At 36.2% G+C, this 24,346-nt stretch overlaps 1 protein-coding gene across 1 annotated transcript in view; it reads right to left on the reverse strand.

Moving 5' to 3' along the window:
• Positions 1 to 8,436: 8,436 nt before the first annotated feature.
• The window catches only part of SNTG2 (syntrophin gamma 2), a 157,998-nt gene continuing 142,088 nt past the window's right edge, over positions 8,437 to 24,346 (reverse strand). Inside the window, exons 15-17 of the mRNA XM_048299092.1 lie at positions 19,525 to 19,617; positions 14,309 to 14,419; positions 8,437 to 8,614 (exon numbers count right to left, since the gene is read on the reverse strand). Of these exons, the coding sequence (XP_048155049.1) occupies positions 8,483 to 8,614; positions 14,309 to 14,419; positions 19,525 to 19,617 (336 nt within the window). The 3' untranslated portion in view covers positions 8,437 to 8,482. The remainder of the gene's footprint in view (positions 8,615 to 14,308; positions 14,420 to 19,524; positions 19,618 to 24,346) is intronic.

Consider the following 24,346-nt stretch of genomic DNA (forward strand, 5'->3'; position numbering starts at 1 on the left):
CCTGATACCAAAATATTCCCTCTTCCTTATGCTATTGAAATGTTCCTAGTTTTTGCAAGGTTTAATGAAACATCCATTCCCTCAGTTGCAATTTTATTTGCAGTTCAGATAATTAAAGTAGATCTGCACACAGTTCTGGCAATTTCCAAATTCTGGTGTCAAAGAATAGTGTACAGTAACATATCCTATATATGTACTTGTGAGGTTATTTCACACAGTTTTAATTCTTAATTTTTGATTTTGGACTGGACCTTTTCCACAGAGACAAAATTCTGGGTGTGTTTTGAATGTCAGAATTAAAAAGGAATGTGGGAAAAAGAAAAATAGCATGGAGCATGCAACTAAAAATTCCAAGTAGCATGGAGCATGCAACTAAAAATTCCAAATGTAACTTCTCATTTTTTGTCAAAAAAAAAAAAAAAAAAGAAAAAAGAAGAGAAAAATAACACCAATGAAGCAAATTGTTGGAGAACTACAGAGATTCTGTATGATGAGAATGTAACTGTAAAAGATGAGATGAGAATGTAACTGTAAAAGAACAAAGTTCGATTGATTTTTTTGAAAGAGCTATGACAAATGAAAACAGTGTATAATCTTTCAGAAAAATGACCTTGATAAAATGGTATGATAGATCTAAGGGTAGTGTTATTGCAGATTAAAAACACTACAAAAATGAACCAATTGATTTGCAAACATTAGGCAAAAATGGGACCCACTCTTAGACACAGTCTAACACACAGGCATTTTCAGCCTGTTGGAAAAGTAGTGAAGCTTTGGATGGTAGAGAATATACTGTGCTTATTGAAAATAATTTTGAAAAATAACACCTATACCTTACCTACTTGCCTGTATTGTTACAAAACAAAATATCAGTCACATCAAACTAAGAGAACATTTTCTTTGAAGGCAGAGGAGCTAAGCAATTCTCAGTGAAAAGAACCACTTGGTGACTGGGCATGCTATTTAAATAAAGAAAAAAAACCCCAGGAAACCTATGTGTCTCTAAGATAGATTAAGTAAAATCACAAGAAAACATGCCATATAAATGGATTTACTACTGATGAAAGGCATATATTGTGGAAGTCTGTATACTAATTAGCATGTCAAAAACCTACTACACTGCTGTGCATACTATGACATACCAGACAAAACTGAAGTATGGTGCAAGTTTTCCCAAGAGGAAAATCAGTAAAAGATCTTCATGATTAAAGCAGAGAAAACTTGTTTACATCCTTTTCATATGAGCATTCAGGAACTGTCTTTTTTAGGATAATTTCCTGATTGCAATTGCAGGTATTTCTCTACAGGATATAAAACACTGAGTAAAAAATTTATTAAGAAATTAGAAGGAAATTAAAAAATATTGAGGGAATAGAAATAGTTAGTGTAGCAACAAAAGGCATTAGAAACACTTGGCTTTATAGAATTAGGGTGACATATTGTAATGAAACGAAAGAATGTTAAGAGTATTTTGAGATATTAGTATAACTCTAAAGTGCAAAAGAAAACAAAAAGCAAATAAACTCAGGGAGATTATTTGCAGGACTGGGAAGAAATTAACTCTGTGTAACTGACCAGGAACCCAGAATCTGATGCTGTCAAAAGAGCATTTTTTACCTACTGTATGGAGTAAGTTAACTGAAATTCCTCAGTGCCTTGGTCCAAAGGAAGGTGAAGGGCAAATTAACTGTAAGTTTGGTTATGAATCTGATTACTTTTCCTTTCATCCTGCTATGATTATGTCAGTGATGGGGAGAAATAAATCTATAATAATTCTACAAATGCTGATAAAACATCATTGACTGGAATGAAGGACTGAAGCCCAGAAACGTCTGTGACATTCAACTCTGCAGTCATTTGGATATCACTGTTTCGTACGTCTCTCTGGCTGCACACATTTCCCCTTTTGAGTTTTGTGAAAGCATCAATATATCTCAAGAACCATGATGTGATAGTGCTAGTAAATGCTGGGGCTTTTGTGGAAGCCACTGTGCTTTTAGTTATAGGCAAATGAGGAAAACTCTTGCCTTGACTCTAAAGATTCTTCATTGTATTGAACACAGTTAGAGTACAAGACAGATACAAATCATAGCACTTCTCCAACTCATAGTGTGAAAAATTTAAGAAACAGCTTTTTCCAGTCCTATCCAGCAATAAAACACACTGGTTCAGTAAAGGACTTCTACTTTAAAACACGTAAAGTTTTTTCCCTAAAGCCAATTAAATATTCATATTCACTCAGCCAGGGAATACTTGTCTGTCTTCTGTGCAAAAAGAAAACAGTGAGCTGATTATGTACTCTGCTTATGGATGTTGTAGGGTAGTAATTTAGCTCAGTTCTGAATGTTAATTGAACAAAGTGCTTAAAGACACAGTAGAATGTCTTTAATATTTTTTTTATGAGTAGCTCTGTGTTCCAAGAGTCAGTGCATCCCCTGAGACATAGAACTCACCTATGAATTAATATAATTTCTACTGCCTCATTTTAGAAATTTTTTCTACTAAGCCCCAGGTAGTAACTGCTAGCTGGACAAACAAGCTAAGACTTTTTCTTCACTACCCTCTGTCAGTTAAACGGGATGACAAACTTCTGATTTAAATTTCATTCACTTCAGGATTGTTTTATTTTATTCTCATAATCCTGCAACATTGCTCATGATTGCTATTTTTTATTGCATTGGTATATAAATACGATATTAAACCTATCTATAGAAAACAGAGCTGTCAAAAATCTGTGTGGTAGAATAGCTTGTTGATGGAGAAAGATGCCTTCTCAGAATATGATTTAAGCCACTGGTTTTAGGCATCTATTGCAAGAGGGAATAAAGCACTCCTTGGATTTGCTGGTTTCTATCCACTGGTTATGGGGTTGAGACCAGATGATTAACACAGACCAGACACCTCATTGCTACATTAATTCATTAATAAGCATCAAGTATGATATTTCCATCATAGATGGGAATTTAGAGACTTGTAAAAACCTGTCAGCTAGTTAGCCTAGAAATATAAAAGAAGTAATGTTTCAAGAATAATTGGTAGTGAGGAAAGAAAAATAAAGTTCTTCTTACATTTAACTTCCTTTACCTGCTTGGTTGTCTTGCAATCCTAGAGATCTATGCAGCTAAAATGCTTCTGCCCCCACAGCTCCTGATGTGTAGACTTGCACAATATATCATGTCTTTGCAATGAAAAAAGTCTGTGATCCATTTAAACTAGAGGTTGGAGTACCTGCATAAGTGCAACATTCCAAAAAAAAAGATTACAGCTTTCAGCCCAAATAGTTCTGAGTTTGATTCCCTACTGAAAAGTCAGCAGTTTTTTCAGGGGGAATAAATCCCTTAAGTGACCATGTAGGCAGCTGTGCACCAAGTGAATATTAGAAAAGAAAAGTATTTTTCTTCCTCTGTTTATTAGTTAAAATCGTGTATCTTTTTTTCAGGCAAAGTCCTGTATAAGTCACTGGGACTTAAAATAGCAGTGGATTTTAGCTCATGTCCATGGAATTTGATAACTTCAAATTTCATGAGAGTATTTTACTTAAGAATTTTTTTTGGTTGAACCAGATTAGAATACTTATTTGATTTCATCTTGCATGGTACACAAATCCGTTTTGCACTTAATAAATTTACTACAAGGTCTTTTAGTTCACATAAGATAATTGCTTCTCTACATGCTTCAACACAAAAGTACCTAACATTTTTGAAGCATAGGTTAAGAAAAAAATACATGATTACATGACATATTTTACATTTTTTCTTTGCAGTCTTTAACTATTCAGCATCCATAACTCAGTGAATGGCAATTCAAAGTAAGAGAACTACACTGAAAGATGAATTTCCTGATGAAGTTCCAAAAATGAGTCAAATGAGTTCCAAGAGGTATTATTAGTGTGCATACCTAAGTGAAGGAGTTTTTTAAGATTTCAGTGTCTGTCTGTCTGTCCATCCCTCCCCTGCTTCCATTTTTGCAGTGCTTTGTTCCATTCCTCATGCACTGGAAAGAGGGACAGAAATCACCACTTTGCCTCTCATGAGAGCATGGAGAAAAGTGCTTCCTTCCTAACATTCACGCTCTCTGCCCTGAAGAAGCTTACTGGAGGACAGAGGCAAACTATGTTAAAAGAAAATCAACAACAGAAGTAAAAAGCAGAAAAATTGCATTGCCATTATACACACCTCACTTTGAGCACTGTGACAGAGGAGATACTCAGGTGGGGAGGAAAGTGCTATAAAATACTGACAGTGTTTTGATAGAAGCATTTATCAAGATGTACTGAAAAAGAAATTCAGGCAGTTTTAATTTCTGCTTAGGCCGCTACAAAGATCAGACTAGCCATTAAAGGTTTTGTGGAAAAGGCACGCCTTGTCTGAAGTTACTTATGAATTAATGTTGTTCAGATAGAATACAGGCTTTTAGATGAATGGTTGCAAAATTTGTCAGAGCTTACTCTTCTTCCCCCAGAAAATTACTTTTTAAGCTTCAGACCTACTGGCTCAAGGTTGAGAATCATTTTGAAATACTTTTTCTAAGATCTTAACCTTAGAAGAATTCAGTCAGATTTCCACAACTTGAGCTTTGGATCAGCACAGACTCAATATAATAGTTCTGGGCTTTATGATTACAGGCAAAAATAAAACTAAATATTATAGGTCAGATTAAGTCAGTGAAACGCTCTGGTAACATCTAAATTTATAACTAAAATTGTCAGGGCCTGTTTTTTATCCCTGAGGCCATCTGGTACAGCCTGGCCACATTCCCTCTATTAAATGCTCTGGTGTTTTCAACAGGGTAGCACAACCAAGCTATGCACTGAGAAGAGAGCTGAGCTGACTTTAGCTTGATTGTGAATAGGATTTTTCTGCAGATTTTAATCATGGTAGAGCAGAAATGCCAGAAATTAATCATCAGTATGATTCAAGTCCAGTGCCTAAGTCCAGGCTGTACCACTCCTTAATTTATAAGTCATGATGAGCCTTGTTCTGATTTAAATCAACAGTACTACACATTTGCTCAAAATAACATTTGTAGATGGGATTATTTTTAGTCTTTTAACCAAGTCTTGGGTTTAAATAAAGGCATAAAGATAATTTGGAATTACAGAGACTATCCTGTTTTTACTCATTTCTAATCAGAAGCAGCTATCTTGATTTTGTGATGGTGCCCAATTTTATAACTGTGTTTGTATGCTTCCTTCCCCAGCCTGCTGTTTATGGTGCTGCTGTAGCAAATGGTTCTCTCTTCCTACTACATATTCAATTCTGGTACACCTTTGTCTCCCTAGAAAAAAAATAAAGGAAAACAATACACAAATACATAATGATGTAGTAAGACTAAAGCTCAATATATCACAAGTATGTAACAAAGAATATTAAAATTTGTTTTACGATCTCTCATTTGACATTCCAGCTGCCTAAAGCAGGTGTCCTCTGCCTCAGCCTGCGATTCCTAAGGGATGACTGTGGAAGGTATCTACCAGCAGATCTATTTGTGAATCCTACTACTTTCCTATTTTGAGATGTTTAGTGAGCTGAAATGTGGTGCAAATACTCAAAACTTTAACAGAGAAAAATATATGCATGATATATGATCCACGTTCTGAAGGCAATGACAAAATAATATGCTGTACTGATGATTAAAAATTTGACAAAGAAACATAAGCAACCGAAAAAAATTGGGATTGCAACATTTTCAAATATGAGGTATATGACTAAGAAATGCAAGGTGCTATGGAAGTCCTACACAGCCTATATAACAGCTGAGTAATTAGCAATCCATTAGCTTTTCCCAGACTCTGGCAACTTCCTCAAAAAACTGGCCTTTATTCCCTGCCTTGAGACTGCTGCAGAATGTGAAAGAAAGGAAAAAGCAAGTGAGCCAATAAGGATCTGCAAGTTCCTCATTAAAAATATGTTTGGAGAATTATTTCTAAAATACAATGCTAAATTTCAGAGGATGAAGTTATAAGAATTTTTTCTCTAATATTCCTTGAGATTGATTTGGACATACAGAAGAAAACTACTGTTTTCTTACAACAAACAGTTTTAATAACAAAACCAGTAGCTCATCAGAAGACTAAAAGAGTTCAGAAATTCCATTAAATAAACAACAAAATAACTTAAAATCAGTATAAGCAACTTAATTTAAGAGATTTGAAGGTGCTAATGAAAATGTGCACTATCCAGCTGCTTTGGAAAAAAAAAAACCAATAATGCTCTTTTTGAATAGCAGATTTTTTTTGGTAGAAATGAAAGATTATTTAATAAACTAGGCTTCATTTATTTTAAGGTTTTATTACAGTATTTGGGGAGATATGTTAGTTTATAATCACATGATTCTTAAAACTTTAAGTCTATATGTCTGACTGTAGTACCAGTTCAGTACTAGCTGGTACAGTTTTCTACTGTAACTACCATGTTAGTATCGAACTTTGTCCACGGAAAAATATTAGAAAAACAAAACTGAATTAGTTCTGCAATTTTTCATCCTGCAGAAACTGTGACATTTCTAATTGTTCATGCTAATAAACTGAATTGAGAACTGATTGTAAGAAAGATATTCTAATGGAATGTTAAAACCTCAGAAAATACCATGAGCTGAAAATAAAAAAGAAAGCTGAGAATTAAAAGAAACATTTTAAATTAATGCATGTTCAAGAAAGAAAAGTTTTGAATTTTTTTAGAAATAAAATAAATATAAAATTGAGATTATGTATGTTAAAAATACTCTATTGGCTATAAAGATTTATTTAAAAATAATAAAAATATTTATCACATTTTCTAAATATTGTTTTACCAGGAGTTAGCACTCCTACTATGCCTCATCGCAAACAACACTGGAACCCTAAACAACACTGGAATTACAAGCATAGTCTGCACTGTTCAAATTAATTTCTCTATGGATGACACTTAGAAACGAGTAATCCTCCTGGCAGGACAAATTCAGCTGCATTAGGCATTTTATTTGTGCCTATGCTTTAGATGGACAGATAAGCATCCATTTGAAGTAAGTGCCTATGGCCTCACTGCAGTCTGCCAAGACAGCTTGAGACCTGAAGGAGAGAACTTAGCTGACTAAACTTAAGCACTGAGTTTATGTAAAAACACTCCTTACTTGAGACCTTTCAAAGGCACCAACCTCTTTTCATTAGGATACAGTAACTTTAGGCTTTTACTTTAGCAGGACACTTGACAAGACTCCTAAAATTTAGAGAGGACTTTGATGAATTCACTCCTTATACATGGCATCTACTTAAGATAGTCTACTTGTTTGATTTTGATTGTTTTATTTTCTTGATGCTGCCTCAAAAGTGCAAGTGAGAAAAACTGAGACTTCTATCACAGAAACCTGCAATATTTGGTATGACGTACAGGGAATATGCCCTAAGACTAGAATGTCTTCTTTTTTTTTATCATTACTTTTCAATAGCAGGAAGAATTATGTGTGCGTTTAAGATTATGATTTCAGAAGGAACGTTAGGCATATGTAAAAAGTAAAACTATATTATTTCCTCAGCAAGGACAAAATCCACTTTGCTTGAATATAAGTCAAGGTTAAAGCTACAGGAAAATTAAACGTAGATGTCCCAGAAAAATCTTTATGTTTTGTTATGTTCATCTTATATTGGAAGCGTCTTCCTCCAAACAAAAGCTGTTCCCAAGCATACAGAGCATTACATCAAAGGATAGGTGTCAAGTCAATCTATGAACGAAGAAATGAATGGGTCATGGAAGCTTTATTAAAAGATAAGAAAACCCTATGGCAAGTTTTCTAAAACCAAGTGTCTATAGTCAGGCTTCTTAACAGAGTCTAAAGCTCTTCACAGTTATCTACCATGATACCTAAATGCACACCTGACATCACCTTGTGCATACACTGGGGCAACTTACTCTCAGTATTCTCAGGGCGAGGTATGTGCTTAACTATGTTCCTGGATCTCAAATAGGGTATTTAGTGTTTTTCCAGAGCTAAACTCTCAGGCCTTGAAAGAACACAACCATGGAACTACAATTTTTCAAATATATAGAAGAAAGATGAAGTTCAATTCCAAAAATAGTTGTCTTCAATAATTACTTCTTTTCTATGGTGAAGACTGTAGAAATTGCCTGTGTGCCCAACACTTTTCAAAACAGACTTAGAGGCCAAATTTTGGACATACACTTTTCAAATGTTACTCCACATTACTGTCTAATAAGGGGGAGAATGTATCATCATGAGAGCAGAAATCAAAATGACTCTACAAATATTACTGAATGAATATTCACTTAGAATTTTAGATTAATGCTGAAGATAACAAACTGATTCTGTTTTACTTAGTATTTTTTAACTCATAGATTCAAAATATCAGATTGTGAAAACTCTTAACATTACAGATAACACAACTATAGGCTTCTTATAAAATCACAAGTTGCAATATTGTGAATGAAATAACTACTTTCGTTAAGAAAATAATTTATTTTCCATAGTCACAACATATAATCTAGTATCAGTTACTGTACATATATTTTCTTGCAATACTCTGACTGTCTATGAATACTGGATCCACAGATGCCACTTTTGCTGCTATAAAGGAGTGAATACAGTGTAAAACTGCCGTCAGATCCTGAAATTCAAGTTCCTGAAAGAAGTAAGAGAAAAAAAAAAAGGAAGAGAAAAGGTGAATTCAATTCAGGCTTATAAACATTTTACATGAATACAGAGCAGACTAGTTAGAAAACAATAATGGCCTTAACATGAAAATTGAATCTTTACAGGAAACTGTAAAGTTAAAATTGTTAAGAATAAAAACTGTATATCCATACCTTGTTCACTGGCAGTGCCGCTCTGTCAACTGTCAGAGTTTTCACTCTGTGCTAATTTATTGTTTATACTGTACTCAGTTTGGAAAATGAAATCAGTCAATGTGCAAGAACATTCAAATATTGCAACACAGAATAACTAAGGCTGGAAAAGATCTTGAAGATCACTGAGTCCAACCATTAACCCAGCACTGCCAAGTCTACCACTAAACCATGCTGCTAAGTGCCACATCTACACTTGACAAACCTCCAGGGATGCTGGCTCAACCACTTCCCTGGGCAGCCTGTTCCAATGCTTGGCAACCCTTTTGGTGAAGAAATTTTTCCTAATATCCAATCTAAACCTCCCCTGGCACAAGCTGAGGCCATTTCCTTTCATCCTGTCACTTACTTCAGGCAGTTGTAAAAAGTGGTAAGGCCTTCCCTGGGACTCCTTTTCTCCAGGCTAAAAAACCCCAGCTCCTTCAGCCACTCCTCAAATGACATTCCTGCCTGATATACCACCAGATCTGTTGCCCTTCTTAAAGTGAAGGGCCCAGAACTGGACACAGGACTTGAGGTATGACCTCACCACTGCCTAGTACATGGGGACAATCACTGCCCTGGTCCTTCTGGCCACACTATTGCTTGATACAGGCCAGGATGCCATTGGCCACCTTGGCCACCTGGGCACACTCTGGCTCATGTTCAGCTGCTGTCACCAGCATCCCCAGGGCCTTTCATAGCAGGCAGCTTTCCAGCCACTCTGTCCCTAGCCTGTAGCACTGCCTGGAGTTGTTGTGACCCAGGGGCAGGACTCGGCATTTGGCCTTGTTGAACATTATTAAAGAATTTGACAAGTTAAGGCTGTTTGAGGATGATGTGGTATCAAATTAGTGGAGGGTAGGGTGAGGAGATCACATCTTTTGTCAGCCTCTGAAGGAATGATGAGAGGCCAGAGGGAGGGTGGAAGATAAGGTGAAGTCACACCACACCCTAATGACAGAAACGAACATGGCTGGGTATGAAATTCCTACACCCTAATTCACAAAAAAAGGCAGAATGATTCTTAAACAGTTCTCAGATTGGCTTGACTTTTTACAACATATTTCATCTCCTGTGCACAAGTTAACTTTCTTTTTCCCCTATGATCCCAGACAGTAATAGTCTGACACAATGACAACAAACATAATGTAAAAAGCATGTTCAATTTAAGTGATACTACTATGTGTAAAGTCTGCAGCTGGTTAATATATTGTGGGGACACTTGAGACAGTTTTGGTTTGAGGAGAAGACTGTTTTCAAAAATCTATTGGCTAACCAGCTGTTTATTGAGGCACACTCCACATGCTTGTTTTTAAGCAAAAAGCAAAGCACTGGACTTCTGCTTTTTCTGTAACAGAACTTTATAGTATGTCCTAAACAAAATTGGCCCAAACAGAGTATTTGGCATATAGTCACACATATCTAAGGAGAAACTGGGGTAGGCATTTGCTGGCATGTAGATTACAACAGGGAAGGGTGAAAAGTACTGGGGGATAGTTTGAAAGTATGGATTTAGTAAAAGATAGGGATGGCTTTCTGACTTGGGAAAATGTAGATGTTGCATAGTCTGAAGACTGGGACACAATATGTCACTTTGCTATCTTGAATACAGTTTTATAGGTGGAAATTTAGGCTCTTAAGCTTTGGTATGTAATATTAATTCTTCCTAGAAAATAACACCAATGACACTTTAAAACATACATTGCTCTGACAGTATTTTTTTTTAAAGTACCATTTCTCTCTGTGCTCAGTCAGGCAGATGAGTAACTGATCATTTTTATTTGCGCTATACCATCTAACAGCACCCTTATGTTTGCTTTCCTTATCTGAGTTTGCTGCTTTTTTGGTTAATTGAGATTGTCAGTTTTTAAGAAGAATCTGTGCATGTCTAATATTTCTATAACCAAAGCTATTTCAGTTTACTGTATGTACTGTAATAAGTAGATTAAGTACAACAAAGGCACTAAGAGGAAGACACTGAGAGAAGAACACAAAAGATTGGATTAAAGCAGTGGGAAGATAAGACTGCAAACCTTCCTGCTGGTACTGAAAATATAAAAAATGAGCACGCTGCACTGACCTCCTTCACTGTATGTGCACAGCCAAGGAAGAAAAAGATATGTTCTTGTTTCATCCACCCACCTAGGAGAGTTGGATTTATTACATATCATAAAGAGCTTGACAGGCCTGTTGCATTATTACTATGAACACAATTTTATTGATAACTTCTGAGAGCTGTTGAATCACTATTTGAACAAGACATGAGCCTGTATCACATAAAAAGCAAATAAAGGAGATGCTGACAGTTCTTATTATTGTGCCCTGTGCATTTCATGACTTCTTTAAGGACACTGGTAAGCCTCAGTGTATATTATTTGGTGGCAAGAGCACAACTATTACCACTGTAATAGTTGTTCAAGATATGTTTTCCAATCAGACTGGCATTTTTTTGGTTGTTGTGGTGTTTTTTGTTTGGTTTTGTTTTGTTTTTTGGGGCGGGGGGGCGTTGGTTTGGTTTGGGTTTTTTTGGGTTTTTTTTCAGGTTAAAAACCTAAATAAAGATGTCCAGGTTTTAGCTCCAGACAACATCAAAGTCAAAATGGAAACTAAAATTCTAAATTTGGTTCGGCAAGTATAACAGGGCTTGGTTGCCATATAATGGATGAGAAGAATATGCAGGGCTCTTAAGTTATCTTCTTGTAACAGCCAAGAACAGCAACATCTAGTTGAAGCTTCAATATGGCTCACAATACTCTATTGACCGCAGTGGTTTCTTATCTTTCTTCAGTAAATATTTGAGACGAAGTAAGATGAAAGGAAAATGGAAATGCTCAATTAAAATATGCTTGGGAAAAAAGTCTTATCTTCCAGATATATACCTACAGTTTAGCTAAGGGAAATAAAGCATCAATACAAACCTAAAAGTATTCATCTTATTTTTTTTCTTTTTTTCGAGCAACCTTGAAAATTTGGGTAAAGAATATCGACTATTATTAAGATTGCTTGTAATTTCTCGATACTAAAGGCAGGGTAAGTTCAGGGAAGTACTGAAGTGGGAAACTATAAGAAGTTGTAGGGAATACAAAGAACCTGAAGGAGAAACAACAGACAGGAATCTTGGCCTTATTATCTCCTTTCAACAGAAAACTTCTTAAATGAGGAATGTATTGTTCACCTAAAACTGAAGTGCACAGGAAGAAGTACTTGACTTAAAATTTAGAAGCCAAAATAGAAGGAGAAGAAACATCACATCTAGCTAGTAAACAAGACACAAAAGTAGAATTCCCAAATGTGATTATTTTACCCCCAAGAATTCTTAAAATATAAAGTTAGACATAGTCTGGAAAATTCTTTTGCAACCTTAGCTCTCTGTTTTCTGCGAAGGGAACATAAGTCATCTGCATCAAGCTTTCTTTTGTGCATAGTGGCTCATTTACTCAGGAAAAATGAAACTTCTATTATTTGATAACATTTTTGTTTCTCATTATTGGCTGCATTTCACTGTATAGCACCATCTGGCCTCCAAAATCTCTTTCAGTGCAATAAGCAGAAGCAAATACTGGACTGTATTATGGATATTAGTGTTGGGCAGCTTCCAGCCAGCCTGTAACTCTCAAGTCAAAGAAATCATACCATTTAGGTGGTGGCCATACACTTGATTATATATACCAGTTATCTGAAGTGGAGAGGCTGCACAGCTGTGTCCCAGGCCCATTTAATGTGGAATCCTAGTGGGTACATTGCAGAGGCAGTTGTAAAAGGTGTAATCAGTGAAATGCTGATAAATCCTCAGTTACTTAGTATCAGTCTTTTCTCTGACCTTTAATGAGCTTTTTCTAGGATCTTCTAACATTTACAACACATATGTACATTTAGGTACATAGATATTCAGAATTCTGTATGAACCAATCACATATCAGCTACCATCTGATACTTTCAAGGTATTTGATTCACAAACATTCACGTGAATTTTGCCAATTACAAGATGTTTTCATTAGATCTACATAAAAGAATAATTTTTAATGTTTTAACAAATTTGTCTCCTGAACAAAATTTGCTGCAAAATCATCATAAGGACTCATCATAAGGATTATCTAATGATTTAATGCAGCGATACCTCATATAGTTTTTGCATTAGTACAATCTTCCTGTCTAACCTGAAACAAGTTACGTAAGCTCTCTGCAACAGATGATCACATATAAAATGAAGACAGTAGTCCTCTTCTGTCTCCAAGGACTACTGTGAGAAATGAATTTGAAATGGCCTGCTACTAGACAAATTATTATACATTGTACCTTTTGTAACAGATATTATAATATCTTTTACAGTAGAGCCAAGAGGCAGCTCAGGTTAAGCTTGCTGATGAAATCCTGAGTAATTTACTAATACAGATGTAAAAAGATATATTGCATGTGTTGTAACTTTATGACAAATAAGGAAGGTTTTGGACTTCCTCCTTACAATTTTTTTGAAACATTAGAAGGATAGGCAAAATATATCTTTTGTGTATGGTAACTATAGAAAAATATCACTTTATAAGTGACTTTAACCTGTATAACTTCACCTAAGAATATTTGAAAACTTTCATAGGTCTTCAGATACCTTTCGGTTGTTTTCACTTTTTGTCCACCAAAACACATCTGAACACACTCTTATCTTCCTTTTCTATGTCATATCACACCAAAGTTCTCCTCCTTCTTTTTAGAACAACATAACTGAAAAATCATCTATTTATTTTTTAATTCAACAGCAAGCTTGGGATCAAAGGGCAGAATCCGTGCAGATTACGGCATTGCAACCAGACTTCCAGAAGACTACAACCCTGAATGAGAAACTGCTGAAGTTCAGTTTGGAATCTTAAATCTAAGTTGCAAAATTTTATTTGATAAATGCTAGAGAAAAAAGAAAAATGAGACACCACTAATATCTCATCTATAGCAGTGACTGGACGGCTCCACATTCCAGATCCTGCAAAGAACCAAGTGCTCTTAGTTCACAGTAGAACCAATAAATTTCAGCAACTGCTTGGCCTTTTGCAAGAATATTCTCTTTTTAAGCTAATAAATGTTACACATTTTTTTAGGGAACTGTAACCATTTATGTGTTTAAAAATTTAAGTCCACTTATATAGCAGCTTAAAAATGTACTTAACATTTATATAGTTTTATTTTTACTTTATTTCTTTAAAATGCAGTTTTTGGACATTATATCTACTACAGGTTGACAGAATAACTTCACAGAAATGATCTTTCTGAAAGAGTAAAATACCATCATAACACAACTTAATAACAGGCTTGTAGAAATAGTGTAATAAATCTATGGGTATTACATTACTTCTGTTTATTGTGAAGTTTCTGAAGAACGGGCAAAAAAGGATAAACTGTGATGTGCTAACCATATGTATGCCCAGTAGAAAATGGGATTTCCAATGCCTTGACGGTAATTTTATTTCATGTTTAACTAAATTGAAGAAGAAGATGTTGCTTACCTTTGTCTCAATTTGTTTGGTGTCTAGATTTTGAAAAAGCAGCTTTACTCTTGTTTTCCCATCATCTGATGAGCCTTTGAGCTGAGAGAATTTAAATCTCCACAGAACATTCTAAAGAAAAAGAAATTTGATTAAGGACTCTGTTATATGTTTTTACCTAGAACTATAGAATGACAATCAATGTTTGTCTAAAATAAAGCACTAGGGCAGTAATGCAGTGCATGATAACAGGCTCTTTGCAGAGTAATTAAAATTAACATTTTTGTACCCTTTGTGAAAGCAAAAGAGGCAATATTAATATTCACTAATTATTTAGAAATTCTCTAAAATATAAATGTTTCAATTGCCTACATAACATAAAGATGGCATAAAGCTTAATTCCATAAAGACCCATGAGGATATTTGTATCAGTTTCAGTATGAACACAATTCCATGCCATATCTTGATCTTTTATATTTCAGCTGGCTCATTTGCATAATGTAGATAATTGTGACTTACACAGATATTGCAAAGCTGAACTTACTGATGTGTGAAATGTGGTTTGAAATTCTCAAATGAGCTATAGAAATGCAAAAATACTATTATTGAATGCAGTCTCAGAAACCACAAAATGTGTTCTTGTACATGAATTGCATGGCCTGGTTTTTGGTAGCAGGGGGCTGCAGAGGTGGCTCCTCTGAGGAAGAAGGAAGCTCCTGGAACCTTCCACCATGTCCAGCAGAGCCAATCCCTGATGACTGAAGATGGACATGCTGCTAGCCAAAACTGGGCCAATGAGAGAGGCTGGTAATGCCTCTGGGATGACATATTTATGAAGAAAATTAAAACAAAATTAAAACAAAGTCACACAGTTTTTGTTCTAGTCAGAAAAGAGGAGGTGAGAACATGTGAGGGAAACAACATGGAGACACCAAGGTCAGTGGAGAAGGAGGGGCAGGAGGTGCTCCAGGTGCTGGAGCCGAGGTTCCTCTGCAGGCTATGGTGCAGACCATGGTGAAGCAGCTGTGCCCCTGCAGCCCCTGGGTCCATGGGGGATGCAGAGATCCACCCACAGCTCGTGGGGGAGGTGCCCGTGTTGGAGCCGGTGGATTCCCAGAGGAGGCTGTGATCCAGTGGAAGAGCCAGTGGAGAGAGAGGGCCCTTGCTTCCAGGCGGGAGCAGCCTGTCCTTGGAGGACTGCACCCTCTGGAAAGAGAGAGCCACGGCGCAGCAGTTTTGAGAGGACTGTTTGCCCGTGGGAGGGACTCACGTTTCAGCAGGTGTGGTGGGGCTGCTGCTCGTGAGAGTGGACCCATACCGGGGAAGTTCAGGAGAACTGTCTCCCATGGGAGGGACCCCATGGCCTCACAGGGAAAGACTCCTCTCCCGGAGCAGTGGAAGAGAATCTCGGTGATGGACTGACCAAACCCCCATGCCCTGTCTCCCTGCGCTGTCGGTGGGAAGGAGGGAGGGGCTAGGGGGAAAAGGTGTTTTAAGGGCTTATTTTAAAGGGTTATTCTCAATATCCTCCTCTGATTCTGTTAGGAATCAATTAACTTTGTAACTTTAAGTTAAGCCTGTTTTGCCCTTGAAGTGTTTCTCCCAGTCCTTATCTCAACTCATGAAGCCTTCCTCAATTTCCATTTTTTTCTTTCTCTCCTCTGCCCAGCTGTGGCACAGGAGGGTGAGAAAGTGACTCTCGTGGGTGCCTGGTGTTGGGCCTGTGTCAAACCACGACAGTTCTACATTACATAATGGTTTGTAAACTATATAAGGATTTTAAGCTTCCTGGTCTCCCACAGGTTTATGCATGGCATCTTACTAGCATTGGCAGATTCTAGATTGACAAATATGCTTTAATATTTATGTAGATACTTTGTAAAAACAAAAATTGGGCAATTATTTTTGAAATCAAGATAATTTTCTGTATTTATCTGAATATTTTCTATTGATCACCTGAAAATGTGTAATTAAAAAAACCCACAAGGTAACAACTTGCACCTGGACTTCCTGCTGATGTTTCCTTTAATGCCTATAATCTTAATGAAAATTCTCTGCACATGTTGAAATGTGGTTCAGTCCCCAGACACTGCTGAGGAAACACAATTTAAATATTTGGAAGGTTATTTCAAAAGCACACATGGAAAAAAGTTTGCTGTGTTCCATTTTCCAACATGCCTCTCCTCAAAATATTTTTTTTAAGTAGACCTGCGCTACCAGTGGTATTCGGAACCCTACTCATAGTTTAATGTCCTATAAATAAAAAATATCTCCTGGTTCCCTGCAGACATAAATGTCACCAACTTCTTAGAGAGACATAACAGATGAAGAAAAACTGAACTATGCTACAGCACTGTGATGGTGCTTAAACTTTACATTCACAAACAGATTTTAACTGGCTCCAGAGGGCCTAATTAGACCACCTGAAAAGTGTTCAAAGCTTAAACAAGTTTGGCTCTAAACAGGATAGATGAATGTTTGCTATGTAATATAACTCCTAAGGTGGAGATGAATCAAGAACTTAGGAACAATTTAGTAATAATAAACACTGCCGGAGTCATCATCTCTCTCAACAGTTGACACCGACTGGGAAAGATGAGAAGTAGATAGCACTGGAAGGTGGAAGAAAATGCACTTTGGGATCCCTTTATATTGGAGGAGCGGCTGGAAGCACAGGATGGGGAAGATGAACCAACCAAGCCGACAAGATAAAAAAGAATCTCTACAATGAGATATAAAGTAGATGCAGGCTACAGAAGTATCTCAGTGATGGGCCCAAAAAGATTGAATGAGTTAAGCCCATCAAGAGCCTGGAATAGAACATGCAGGAAAAGAAACTGTTCTAGAAAAGTTCTTTAAAAGACATCTTTCTTGTGCTGGAGAGACAAGTCAGAATATGGGAAAGAAACAACCCTGCAGAAACCATGGTCAGTGAAGAATGGGGAGGAGGTGCTGTTCCTGAAGGACTGCACCTGGCGGGAAGGACCCTGGCTGGAGCAGTTCATGAAGAGCTGCAGCCCATGGGAAGGATTCGTTGGATTCTGGAGGGCTGTGTCCTGTGGGAGGGACTCCACACTGGAACAGAAGAGTGTGAGTTCTCCTGAGGAGGAAGGAGTGGCGGAGACAATGTGTGGTGAACTGACCACAGCCCCCATTCCCAATGTGCCTGTGCTGCTGGAGAGGAGCAGGTAGAGAAAATTGGGAAGCAGAGACGGGTGGGGGGAAGGTGTTTTAAGATCTGGTTTTTATTTCTCATTAGCATATTCTCATTTGATTGGATTGGCAATAAATTAAACTAATTTGCCCAAGTGGAGTCTGTTTTGCCCATGATGGTCACTGCTGAGTGATGTCCTCCTGCCTTTATCTTGACCTGCGAGCCTTTTGTTGTATTTCCTCTCATTTGCCCAGCTCAGGAGGAAGCCAGGTCAACCCCCCACACTCCAAAGCAAAAGTTCTTGTGCTTTTTATTTCAGAATTTGTAATAAGAAGGCCCTTTAAAAACTGTTTTTCAAGTGTAAAAAAGAATGTTTTTCAATGAGTACATGAGCTGGTTGCCCAAAATTTGAGACTGAGGTTTTGAGTCATAGAGCAGATGGGAGACTGGCCTTTATTTTAATAATCCTCTTTGAATACCTGCTGGGGTGCAAGAGCATTCTTTGCATAACAGAAGACCTTAATTTTTTCATTAAGTCCAAGAAAAAATAGATTTTTCAGTAAAATTGCTATGTCCCTAATGAACTGTTAATTGCTTGACCACTTAAAGAATCTTTTTTGCATTGGTAGAAAATATTCTGAAATAGCTATGCATAGGGGAAAACACAGTGAACTCCAGGTGACAATTATGGGAAGGAAGATGAACTGCAGAAGTCACCCATTATTGCCTCACTCTGGCTTGAGGATGCAGAGAACATCTCCATCTCTCACATAGATGAAGAATTAATGTACGTGAGCTCTCCAGAATTTTTACCGTTTAGCAATGGAATAAGTCTATCTGCTGGTATTCTGTGTTTCTCCTCAGGTAAGCAACAAAGATTCATCTAAATCCTCCTCGTCATCAATTCTGAATGTAGGCACTGTGACACAAAGTCCTATTAATAGAGTAAGTTTATAATTTTAAAGGTAGGAGTACATGCAGTCTTCACACTTAAAAGAAACCCTTTCTATAGGCTAGAGAGATTACTTCCTACAGTTAATTTGTGGTTACATGCAAATTATGCAAGAAGCAGGATTCCAGAATGTAGTATCACCTCAGTCAGAGAAGGGTATACAAAAGTATTTCCTGAAATTTTATATTGCTTTGTGGGATAGCACAATTTAATTTAATTAGTCTAAATTTTCATGCAATCTTGGTCATTATTTCTCTGCACAAAAATTTCAATAGATTTGAAATTTTGGGGCATTTTGGCCCCAAACCCACAAAATGCCAACATGCAAAAGCTAGATCCTGCATCAGTATTTCCAAATGCAGTGTGTTTCCTCTTCACTTAGAATGACTGACTGAATTTTTAAAATATATTTGAGAAGACAGACCTTCTACTGCACAGTTCTATTAATGCAGGAACATTTTTTGTATATATGTTTGCTTCTACTGTCAAACAAATATTAAAATTCACTTAGAATAATATGCATTAAAGAACCACTAAATTATATAGAAAATAATAGCATTATAGACAGGGCTTGGAAGTTGGCATGTATCATTAACCATTCCCTGTAGGCACTTTCTATATAGCCACTGTTTTGCAAGATATGTCTATGTAATCTTATAGATTCTGACTTTGAAAAACATTTGCCCTTATTCTGTTTATTTCAGACATGACCTAAATTTCTTATGATGGAAGAATAATTAATCCTATTTTATATCTGTAGCTTCAAAACAAATAGAATCAGGTGACATTTCATTTTTTTTCATGACTTGTAATCTTTTACAAATCTTGAAGTTTTTTCATTATAACAAACCAAGTTATCTGCTAAATATAACTTTCCTTTGCTTTTATTACTTGAAAAGGAAGTTACTTTTTTTGTATCTTTCTCCAAAATGTATCTTTACATGCTATACAACTGTAATTGCCCCTTTCAAGTCCCAAATTGACTACATTTCAGTAGGGCTAATTAAATAAATATTACAGTACATTGGAAGAATAAACACTGGGCATAAACATGAAAAAAATGCAATAAATGATAACTTCAATAACTGTAAAACAATACAGAGTTATGTTTTCCTCTTCTTTTACTCTTACCTTTGTTTTACTGTCAAAACAGGTAAATCCTAGAGCAAAGTCGACTGTGAAACACAGGGTATCCCCTTGCCAACTGCACATATATGTTTTAGACTGAAAAAAAAAGGTATGATTTTTGAGAGGACAACCATCACTGTAAATAATCTTATTAAAATAATATTTTATGCAGGTGGTTTTGGGTGGGAAGACACTCAACTGACAGCACTGGTACTGCTTTATATTACTATGTTTGAAAATGATCAAAAACTTCTGACTGTAAATCCTTATCACATCTGTCAACTAGACATTAACTGGAGCTCTTTTATATTTCAAGTCACTCTTCTACAAAATAAATATATTCATGAAAACCAACCCTTGCAAAATGCAACCCAGAACAAACAAAACCAAACCTGACTACTCTATACTTTTTAAGCCTGCTTAGACCTGAGCTATAAATGACTTCTGATATCACTTCCAGCAAATGTGCAGCCAACAGTGCCTAAATGTTCAGTCATTGCAATCTAATTATGAAAAAGCATTCTGTCTGCTTGACCTCTCCATCTGATTTAAACTTTGTAGAGAATCCTTCTGTTTTACAACATTTTTTAATTTGGGTCTGGTGACATGCCAGCACAGCACTATGTTAATGTTAGTTAATGTAATTTAATAGTAAGATCTAATAGCTATCACGTCTTAGTTAGCACTGATACTTGCTAGACACTGCAATCTATATACCAATTCCATGATAACCTTTCATATTAGAAAGGAAAAACGTCTGTTTTATTAACAAAATGCAGCAGTTCTGTTTAAACTTCTGAATAAGATTTACAGTAAAAAGTCAATTAACTCTTTCCAGGCATTTTTAAGACTCACTAACTCAGGTATATGACAGGTTCTGAAAAGACATGAACAAGATTTGCTGTAACATGAAACAGCCCCATGGCATTCACCATGGATAAACAGTTAATAGCAAAAAGCCCATTGCCTTCAGCATGAGTAGAGATCAGATCCTGTTTCCAGGCTTTCCTTGCCACACCTTACCAGCCATTTATAAGATTATACCTTTGTGCCTTAAGAAATTTTGATTTTTTTTTTGTTTTTTCCAAGGAAGCATTGCTTCACTCTCATTGATACATCATAAACCTCAATGTTGCCTCATGCTTAGACATTTGTTTACACAAAAGGTTTATATCTGGATAGTTTCCTTTAATTAAAAATACAACTTTTAAACACAAGAATGCTGTAGAGGAGAGACTGAAAGCATTAATAAACTTGCTTAAGATTAAAACTGCTATTTTAATTGTTTTTTAAAGATTTTTTGTATAATCTAAAACTTCAGCATGATTGTAAAGGTTTCCTTACTCCAGTATTAATAAAAATAGTTAGTTATACTAAAACAAGCATTTCTGAGTTACAGTTACGACATTTTAAAAGGATTTTGAAAGGGCTAGGAGTGATATCAATTCATAAGTGCAAATTAGTATTATAATCTTCTCCACAATAATGGAGATGTATAATATTTCTGAATAAATTAATTTGCTCATTGGTGTTCAAAGATCATATTATTTGTCATTTAAAAAGATTGCAGTGATTGATTTTCAATTAGAATGACATTTAGATATCCTTATATTTCATTCAGTAATTAAAAGGTGGCATTAAGCCCCAGTCATAACTTATTCTCCATTATTTTCCAATTAAAAAGGTTATACTAGTTGAGCTCTGACTCAGCAAAGCAATTTTTAAAATTGATAAAAATTAGATTCCCCTAATGGGTAAGCATATAATTGCTCAGCCACAAATGGTGAATACTAAAATGAACTATTCACAAATAATTAGCTTGGAGTACTTTACAAATATTCAATATTAGGAAATAATGGAACCAGTTTGGAAATTATTCATAAATACTAGAGACAAACATAATATGCTTCATTTTCAGTTACTTCAAATAGATACGTGGTTTGTACTTACAAAACACGCTCACAGAGTTTTCTTTACAACAGAATTAGTTTGTATTTTTTGTATAAATTTAAAAGCCTGCTCATGGCATCTCCTCAGTTACTTTGAACAGGTTCTCAGAAAGCTCTGTGGTAAAGGACCCCCATCTCTACTCATTAACACTAGGACAGGGCATTATTCCTTTCCATTTTTGCCTTTGGAATAAACTTCCTATACACTTGCAGTTGCGATCACCCTTGGCAATCTACAATAATTGTTTACATGGAAACTTAACGTCAGAGGTCTAGGTTCAGCTGTCTTTAAGTGTATTTTGGAAAAAAAAAAAGCCAAAAACCCCCAAAAAACGAAAAAACCCCACTCCATATTAGCCAGCTTGCTAAGTCACAGTTTAAACAACAGAGAGAAGAATAGGCCTCACACTGCAGTAACTAAGAAAATTGTAGTATATGACCGAGATCAATCATCTAATGTTTTCTGAGCAATGTAATGATCCATAGAATCTTATATTTGTAATAAAAGACAATTACAGAACTTCTACCTGTGGAATTGTTCAGGTATCAGTATCTCAAAGCATATACTTTTAACTCATGAAAAGATCATTACGTTGATAATATCTCTGTTCAAATAGCAAAAGAACAGTATTTCTGACTCCTTTATGACAGAATACCTCAGACAGTCCTCCTGACACTGGTCAGAAGCATTACACTTGTCTGTCTCTGGCACTGACATCTGTCCTCCAAGACCCTGAGAGGGCTTAATAGTTACAATGACTACACATACACTCTCACTCTCTTTCCCATAGACAGAGATTTCCCAGAAGTAATTCAGCTTTGAACTGTATTTGGTGGTCAAGAAACAACTGGGCATAGCACTTAGTGCCATGGTCTAGTTAACAGGGTGCTGATCAGTCTGGTTGGACTTGATGATCTCACAGGACTTTTTCATCAGTTTTACAAAAGGGCAAGGACAAGGGGCAGTTTGCTTCAGTACTCTAAAACAAAGATTAATGTAGGATTCTCTCTAACAAATATGATCAATGAGAGGCCAATTAATTCCAAACCCAACTTTTATGATTATGAGTTACCATGACTCTTTCTCTCAGGGGAGGGAATGTGTTTGTAAACAGCTCAGCTAAGACAACAAGAAGGCCTTTGAACTTGGTTAATAGGTGTTAGGTATCCAAGACAAGAGGTGAGTAAACGCTAAAACTGGAAAATGAATGCATAGGAAAAGACAACAACTGGGACTTACTTATTTCCACTCAGAGAGGAGAGCACAAATATACCTCAGATATCTGTAAGAGACAAAGCCTGAGGGACAAACAGAAAGAGGGACCACTTCATGTGTAGTCACTGGCCTGTGATGAGGCTGAAGCACAAAGACTGGGTGAGTAGCAAGCACCACCGCAGCCCAGACATAGATGTCTGGGGAAGGAAAGGCAAGGATAAGGATGAACCCTCCTCTCCTTCAGGTTCCTTCTCTGTGTAGGGGTCCTTGTCCACATTAAGCTATAGTACAATGGCAGAAGGAAGCACGCAGACCCTCCAGATCAGAGGGAGACCTTCTGATTTCTCCACACATGTGCGTCTCCCATGTAGGCTAAAGCTACAATTGGTTTCTACAACTGGTAAGTACAATTGGCTTCTTCTGGGACTGGGCAGTCCAAATGCTTCTAAATAAATCATGATAAGCACTGGACTTTTTGCAACAGACTTTTGTTGTTACTGGAATATGAGTTTATTGCAATGCTTTAGCTGGAAGGCTTAAATTTGCCCAAGTTCTGCCACAGGCATCCAATGTAGTACCTCTGGATTCTTTTTTGAAGACATAGAGTCCTTAATGTTACTCTGATGTGGGATTGTATTCTGTCCAAGAAATAGGGGTCCAATTTGCTTTTGTTTTGCAGTAAAATTCTTTAAAATCAAGATTAATAACAATAACTGTCAGTTGAAATAGCACATTCTGAGATCATCAACAAAGATTCTTAGTAAAGTACCATTTAACATATTTCTTTAAGAATCAGGGCACCAACCTTTTCAGTCGGTACTCCTTTTCCTAAGTTTTCATGGCAAATAAGTTTTCTAAGGACCAAGTGAGACTCACTGATGTTGCTCATCTAAGTGCAACACAGAAAAATGACATTGTGTACATTCATTTTAAATGATATTACTTTTACAACTCTCATGCTGTTGCTCCTAATGTCTCATAAGATTTACAGTTTCAAAAATTCAGCTGATGATTGACTACTTTGCAGTTAATTATTGTCTTGCATGAAGGAAACTCCTCATTTTGCTTTAACTACAGCACCAATATGCAATATATTCATTACTTTTGGACTCAGATATGTTCTACTGAGCAGGAATTGTAGTGTTTTAAATCAGCCAAAATACAGAAATAATACCTATTTTCTAGTCTAAGTGAATACAAATTGGGCATGCACATGATTTTGCTTGTTTATTTTCCAAGAAGCAATTGGGAAGTTGGTAATACATTTACGCTTTCCTGCTTGAACTACATATTCTCCCTGCTATGCTGTTAACTACTTTGTAGATGTAGATATACATTTACTCTAAGATGGGCTGTAAAGCTTTATTACATATAAATGGGAACACAGACATTATGTCTCACTATACTCATGATATAGAATTTAACACACACTTTCTAAAGAGAAATTATAACCAGACATCACAGCATTTAGGCAATAGCCATATCCATACAGTACACATATTGCATATTGTATTCACTTACTCCCTTTAAGCTAAAGTATGTGCTATGCCTCTGTCTGGAAATAATATGCCATCAATGTAAAAAATGCTAAAATATTTTCAAAAATTTGCCTTTTCTTAGAAAAAGTATTTACATTAACATCAAATTATGCTATGAATCC

This window comes from Corvus hawaiiensis, chromosome 3 (genome assembly GCF_020740725.1).
Source record: "Corvus hawaiiensis isolate bCorHaw1 chromosome 3, bCorHaw1.pri.cur, whole genome shotgun sequence".
NCBI classification, from domain to species: Eukaryota; Metazoa; Chordata; class Aves; order Passeriformes; family Corvidae; genus Corvus; species Corvus hawaiiensis.